Here is a 7,425-nt window from a genome sequence, read left to right on the forward strand (position 1 = left end):
TCTCGTAATTTTACGATTTTATTCTCATAATTTTACAACTTAATTCTTTTACTTTCACGACTTTACTCTTGTGATCTCACAACTTTATTCTCGTAATCTTACGACTTTATTCTTGAAATTTACGACTTTATTCTTGCAGTTTTACAACTTAATTCTCGTAATTTTAAGACTTTATTCTCGTAATCTTATGACTTTAGTCTCTTAATTTTACAACTTTATTCTCGTAATTTTACGATTTTATTCTCATAATTTTACAACTTAATTCTTTTACTTTCACGACTTTACTCTTGTGATCTCACAACTTTATTCTCGTAATCTTACGACTTTATTCTTGAAATTTACGACTTTATTCTTGCAGTTTTACAACTTAATTTTTGTACTTTTACGACTTTATTCTCGTAATCTTATGACTTTAGTCTCTTAATTTTACAACTTTATTCTCGTAATTTTACGATTTTATTCTCATAATTTTACAACTTAATTCTTTTACTTTCACGACTTTACTCTTGTGATCTCACAACTTTATTCTCGTAATCTTACGACTTTATTCTTGAAATTTACGACTTTATTCTTGCAGTTTTACGACCTAATTCTCGTAATTTTAAGACTTAATTCTCGTAATCTTACGACTTTATTCTTGTAATCCTATGACTTTAGTCTCTTAATTTCACAACTTTATTCTCGTAATTTTACGATTTCATTCTCATAATTTTACAACTTAATTCTTTTACTTTCATGACTTTACTCTTGTGATCTCACAACTTTTTTCTTGTAATCTTACGACTTTATTCTCGTACTTTTACGACTTTTTTCCCGTAATCTTAGGACTTCGCTCTCCAAATCGAAGAAGAACAAATCGCTAGCCTGGCCCTAATACTCTGTCGTAATTCATCCACTAGAGGCGCTGACGTAATAGAACAGTAACTGTCAGCTGTAGTCAGAAAGGCCTGGTTTTAAACAATCAATGTCCCAAATATAAAATTAGATTTTTGTATAAAAGCTGTGTATCCATTGGCCAAAGCAGGTGCTTATAATATTAACCTTTATTTTTATGACCAATAGAGAATATTTGCAGGGATGATGACATCATTAATGTTCTGAGGATCAAGATTTACCAGATAATCTTAGACCTGCTGTCAGTCGATGCTTATCATTAGTTAACTTAAATTAGACATGGATGTAAGAAATAATGTGGAAACAATTTAAATATGAATCATTCTATGATTTTATATATATATATATATAGTATAATATGGTATATTTATTTATACGATCATGGCCCAGGATAAGTGTTTTCTACACCCAGCGTGCCCCATCATGACCTCATCAGGTTTGTAACTGAGGAGACCTCCCTGGCAGCAGCCAGGACCAACATATTCCACTGTTCTTAGATCTAGGGCTATCTGAATGCACAGTGACCTAGAGCTATCTGTCTAGAATCATCTGCTCTGTCTGTGCTCACATTCCCAGAACTTTGAAGATGATCAGATCAGCAGAGAGGATCTAGTTTTAAACCTCTGAGGAAAACATGAACCTTAACACCTAACAGGTAATATTAGTTCCTTCTTCCTTTTGGTTCAGCTCAGCTTTTTAATCCTCTGTTGCTGTTTTTCATCCATCATGGCGGATAGCAGCCCTTAGGACTGAATCTGGACGCCACTGATCTACAGATTTAATGACATTCCGCAGATGAGAGAAACTCAGAGCAGATATTATTAATAGTTTATAATTTTATTAAGGCGTTAGTTGTTAGGTTCAACCTTTAACCTCTATTCTATCGAGAAAGAAAGAGGAGAATCAAGACTCTCCTCATTTCTTTTTGGTTTGCTCTTAAATGATAAATATCTGACCTTATTTTTTGTCCCATTTCTACGCTGTAGGGACGTTAGATCAAGGTGTGTCTACTGACGAGAATCACAGTGGTCAGTCCCCCCCCATCCCATCAGCCCCACCCCCAGCTGCTCCTGACCAATAACAACCATGCTTAGAAATAAACCAGGCCGGACATTCCAGACATCAGAGTCGTTTATTTCTCTGTGAAGCAACTTTTAGAGAGAATAGAAAATGAGTGTTGACTGACTGATTAATCCCCCCCCACACACACACACCCAACAGAAATGATGGTGAGATGCGGAACAGAACACGCCGTTCAGACGGCTCCTTGTTTAAAAGACAGGAACTCAATAAATAATAAGACACAGCAGAGCATCAGTACGGTCAGTAGAAAACATCTGATGGTCGGGGACGCCATCCGCCGGGTCCGTTCCCATCAGGGGTCTTCGGTCATCTCCACAGCTCCGTCACGCAGAGAATAAAGGAAGGGAGTCAGCACTGCCCTCAGCGCTCCGTACAAAGACTGGTTCTGCTCCGAGGCTGGATCCGTCTGCGAAGGAAAAGCAGCGTCTCAGACGGTTGTTCTTAAGGGCAGGTTATACTCCTGCAGCAGTGTGTCACAATGAGGTTGATGCAGACATTTCTGATTTATGCTCAATTTGGTCTGCGATGCGCTGTGGGTCTAGATACGGCCGAGGCTGTGAGGAAGTGGAGACAAGTTTGTCCGACAACGGAAGGACATGAGGGCCAAAAAGAGCGGGGATCCAGGTGGGAAAAGACTCCCAGCGTTGTCGAGCACTTCGCTCTTCTAGCGGGTCAAACTTCACGAGTTGTTTTCCGCAATTTCAAAAAAACAAGCCGACCTCCACTGTCTGCGGTCACCTACAATTTGGGAGAGGTGCAGCAGAGTGTCTGTGGAGGGTGCGGGGGCGTCTTTGCGTTCACTGCGACACCTACGCAGACGGCATTGTTTCGAAGTATAAATCAGCCTTAAGGCGGACCCTCATGCGGCACTAGCCTCCACCCGGGACGACGCTGACGTCACCCCGCACTCAAAGGGGCGTCTTTAGGTGTAAGCACTCACCTCAGTGAACCCTGCGGGTGTTAGTGTTTACCTTGTTGAACCTTGGCGGCGCTGCATTATGCTCAGCTTGGTGAATGCTGCCTGCGTTAGTGCCCCCCTTGGTGAACACTGGTGGTGTTAGCGCTTACCGTGGTGAAAGGCGACGGAGTTAATGCTCACCGTGGTGAATGTTGGCGCTGTTAGTGTTCACCTTGGTGAACCCTGGCGGTGTTAGTGGTCCCTAGCAATGTTAGTGAACACTAGCAATGTTAGTGCCCTCCTTGGTGAACACTAGCAATGTTAGTGCCCTCCTTGGTGAACACTAGCAATGTTAGTGCCCCCCTTGGTGAACACTAGCAATGTTAGTGCCCTCCTTGGTGAACACTAGCAATGTTAGTGCCCCCCTTGGTGAACACTAGCAATGTTAGTGCCCCCCTTGGTGAACACTAGCAATGTTAGTGCTCCCCTTGGTGAACACTAGCAATGTTAGTGCTCCCCTTGGTGAATGTTGGCGGCATTATCGCTGACCTTGGTGAACACCAGCAATGTTAGTGCTCCCCCTGGTGAACACTAGCAATGTTAGTGCTCCCCCTGGTGAACACTAGCAATGTTAGTGCCCCCCTTGGTGAACACTAGCAATGTTAGTGCCCCCCTTGGTGAACACTAGTAATGTTAGTGCTCCCCTTGGTGAATGTTGGCGGCATTAACGCTGACCTTGGTGAACGCTCCGATGGTTCGGGTGAGAAGATCCAGCAGCAGGTGATCAGGGAGGGGCAGCAGGCGAGCGGCACAGCTAAGCACACACAGCAGAGTCATCCTGCGGCCCTGATGACGAAGGAAGACGTCTGATAAAGGCAACATGTCTGAGATCAGTTCATGAGCTGCTGCGAAAGGATCTGAAGGAAAACCAGCTGGAGGTCCCGCTGCATTAAAGTGAAACCTAAAACCTTCCCTTAGTCACTACTGAATATAACCCAAATGAAGCAAGAACCACTCTGGTTCTGGGTGTGGGTCTAGATCTTGCTCTAGGTGTGGTTCTTGGTCTGGATCTGGTTCTGGGTCTAGGTCTGGTTCTAGTTCTGGGTCTAGGTCTGGTTCTAGTTCTGGGTCTAGGTCTGGTTTTAGGTGTTGGTTCTTGGTCTGGATCTTGCTCTAGGTGTGGTTCTTGGTCTGGATCTGGGTCTAGGTCTAGTTTTAGTTCTGGATCTGGTTCTGGGTCTAGGTGTGGTTCTTGGTCTGGATCTGGGTCTAGGTCTGGTTCTAGTTCTGGGTCTGGTTCTAGGTGTGGTTCTGGGACTGGTTCTGGGTCTAGGTCTGGTTCTGGTTCTAGTTCTGGGTCTGGATCTGATTCTGGGTCTAGGTCTAGTTCTGGGTCTAGGTGTGGTTCTGGGTCTGGATCTGGGTCTAGGTCTGGTTCTAGTTCTGGGTCTAGGTGTGGTTCTGGTCTGGGCCTAGGTCTGGTTCTAGTTCTGGGTCTAGGTCTGGTTCTGCTTCTAGGTGTGGTTCTGGGTCTGGCTCTGGTTCTGGTTCTAGGCGTGGTTCTGGGTCTGGATCTGGGTCTAGGTCTGGTTCTAGGTGTGGTTCTGGGACTGGATCTGGTTCTGGGTCTAGGTCTGGTTCTAGTTCTGGGTCTTGTTCTAGGTGTGGTTCTGGGACTGGATCTGGGTCTAGGTCTGGTTCTGGGTCTGCATCTGGTTCTGGGTCAAGGTATGGTTCTGGGTCTGGTTCTAGGCGTGGTTCTGGGTCTGGGTCTAGGTCTGGTTCTGGGTCTAGGTCTGGTCCTGGGTCTGCATCTGGTTCTGGTTCTAGGTGTCGTTCTGGATCTGGATGTGGTTCTGGGTCTAGGTCTGGTTCTGGTTCTAGGTGTGGTTCTGGGTCTGGATCGGTGTCTGGATCTGGTTCTGGGCCCGGGACTGGACCAGAATGCATACCCCAGGCCGTGAAAGCACTGTGCCAGGACCAGCACGTGCCACAGGTACCTTCTCCAGGGAGCTGATGGCGCTCTGAGGATCCACGCTGTTGTCTCTCAGGTTCTGGACGTCCTGCTGGCTGAGGACGGGATCCCTGAGCTGCTCCAGCCAGGACCACATCAGGCTGCCGAGGACCACTGGATCTGTTTCATTGCACAGCCTCTCCCAGGCCCCCTCTCTGGAGTTCAGCTCCACCTGCAGGCCACACCAAAGACCAACCATCAGTTTAAAAAATCTGATGAGTTTTAGAAACCAGAACAGGAAGACTTTGGTACCTGCCACATGGAAACCCTGGCGGACACCTCTGGTGGCCTCTCAGTGGGGTCCAGAGCCAGAGCTTTGGCCACTGCCAGGCGTCTGTTCTCTGTAGAAAGCTCTCCGCCTGCGTCGCCTGCCGTGGCTTCTAGGCTGCTCTGGAGAGAAACGGGAGGTGGAGCGGCATCGCAGTAAGACTGCTTTCCCAGCTCTGACAGCAGCAAACTTAAACTGTGATGCCTCTTATGGGAGACGCAGCGTCCCACGGCCGGGTCGGCTCCTGTCCTACCCATTCTGTCCAAGGTAGAGAGGGAGCAGCAGCTGGACGGGTCCCAGGTGGTGAGGTTACTGTGAGACAGCCAGTGTCTCAGCAGGCAGCTGATTGGTTTACTAAGGCGGTCTGCCTGGTCCTGGTCGGGGCCACGGCCGTTCAGCAGAGAGTCGCTCAGAGTTCTGCGGCCGGACAGAGACCTCTGAGGGCTGCCCAGATTCTGCTGCCTCCACAAAGGGTCCAGCTCGTTATCACTGACCAGCGGCTGATCCCGTGAGGATTCCGGGACGCTGAGTGTTGACGGTGAACTGGGTCGCACAGGGATGCCTTTCCCCATCATCTCCTGGCCCAGCTGCTGAAGGGCCTGCTGGGACACCGTCTTCTCCACCTCGGCAGTGAGGTCAGGGATCTCCAGCTGCTCCTCCTCTACCACCACCTGTCTGTTGGCTGCGATGTCCACCAGGAGGCGGCACACCAGCTGCACAATCTTGGGGACGTTCTTAAGCTGCCGCGCCTCGTAGCCGTGGAGCAGGTGGCGCTGCCGGGTCAGGTACTGGGACAGAGTGACGGCGCTGGCTTTGGGTTCTGCACAGGAGAACACGCTTCTCAGAGGGAGCAGGAACTGGGCGAACTCGCGTACGCACAGCAGCTGGCCTCTGGTCTGGATGGAGTTGGGTCTTTTGGCTCGGACGAAGAGGATGGCTTGATCCGCCGTCATCCGGGTTGTGAAGACCAGATAACAGGCCAGCAGCACGCCTAAACCAGGACACACTCAATCACTACGGGAAAACCGGGGCGCTCGCCCATTTCATCAAACGCATTTACAAACCGGTTCTGCCGAGGCCAGCATGGCAGTGGACGGCCATCTTTCCTTCCTGGACAGCAAACGACATCACCTTCACCATGTCTAGGATGGTGGTCAGAGACGCCACGCCGTAGTCCTTCCACCCAAAGTTATAGTAATAGACTGAAACAGCAAGGCAAGCAGACTGAGGACTGGCACTGCAGCATTGAAAAGGAAATTATTTTTAATCATTGGAAAAAATACATTTTTTTTCTCATTTTCCTTAAAAATATTACTTGATCAAAAGTCAGAAAGATTGAATATTCTGATTGAGATAAATTTTTATTTGAATAATATTGACAGAATGATGGATCGTCTGCTGCATGTTTTAACCACGGCTACAACTGAACTTCCTGTCTCAAACCCTCCACCCCATCGATCTGACGCTAAACCCTTAATCCCATCGGTCCGACGCTAAACCCTCCATCCCATCGATCCGACGCTAAACCCTCCATCCCATCGCTCCGACGCTAAACCCTCCGTCCCATCGGTCCGACGCTAAACCCTCCATCCCATCGGTCCGACGCTAAACCCTCCGTCCCATCGGTCCGACGCTAAACCCTCCATCCCATCGATCCGACGCTAAACCCTCCGTCCCATCGATGAGACGCTAAACCCTCCATCCCATCGGTCCGACGCTAAACCATCCATCCCATCGATGAGACGCTAAACCCTTAATCCCATCGCTCCGACGCTAAACCATCCATCCCATCGATCCGACGCTAAACCCTTAATCCCATCGGTCCGACGCTAAACCATCCATCCCATCAATCCGACGCTAAACAATCCATCCAATCGATCCGACGCTAAACCCTTCATCCCATCAGTCTGCCTCAAACCCTCCATTAGATCTTTCCGACGCTAAACCCTCCCCCGATTGTAATTTCCAAAAAGTCCCCACTGTTGGGGGTTTGCAGAGTAGCTGCGGGATGGGGACGCCAAGTTAAAAGAAAGTTTCCACTGTGTCTGTGTGGTCCTATGATAAACCCTGTCTCAGTCTGGTGCGTCTCGAAAGCACAAAAATTACTTTAAATGTGCGCACAGCGTTGTTCAATGTTCAACGTTCATTCTGCATATGAAAAATAAATATCAAGGAGTTGCAGCGCGTCATGAGCTTCTGAGCATGTGAGGTGTGTGACGCCTTTTAGAGGCAGCAGCTGCTGGAAGCTGGTGACAGGAGAGGAACAGC

At 48.2% G+C, this 7,425-nt stretch overlaps 1 protein-coding gene across 1 annotated transcript in view; it reads right to left on the reverse strand.

Moving 5' to 3' along the window:
* Nucleotides 1-1,993: 1,993 nt before the first annotated feature.
* Nucleotides 1,994-7,425, reverse strand: part of LOC107097306 (protein tyrosine phosphatase domain-containing protein 1-like) — a 15,288-nt gene continuing 9,856 nt past the window's right edge. Inside the window, exons 6-11 of the mRNA XM_015394405.1 lie at nt 7,021-7,026; nt 6,222-6,394; nt 5,142-6,148; nt 4,876-5,061; nt 3,611-3,721; nt 1,994-2,383 (exon numbers count right to left, since the gene is read on the reverse strand). Of these exons, the coding sequence (XP_015249891.1) occupies nt 2,270-2,383; nt 3,611-3,721; nt 4,876-5,061; nt 5,142-6,148; nt 6,222-6,394; nt 7,021-7,026 (1,597 nt within the window). The 3' untranslated portion in view covers nt 1,994-2,269. The remainder of the gene's footprint in view (nt 2,384-3,610; nt 3,722-4,875; nt 5,062-5,141; nt 6,149-6,221; nt 6,395-7,020; nt 7,027-7,425) is intronic.

This window comes from Cyprinodon variegatus, unplaced genomic scaffold (assembly GCF_000732505.1).
Source record: "Cyprinodon variegatus isolate N-32 unplaced genomic scaffold, C_variegatus-1.0 Scaffold683, whole genome shotgun sequence".
Taxonomy (NCBI): Eukaryota; Metazoa; Chordata; class Actinopteri; order Cyprinodontiformes; family Cyprinodontidae; genus Cyprinodon; species Cyprinodon variegatus.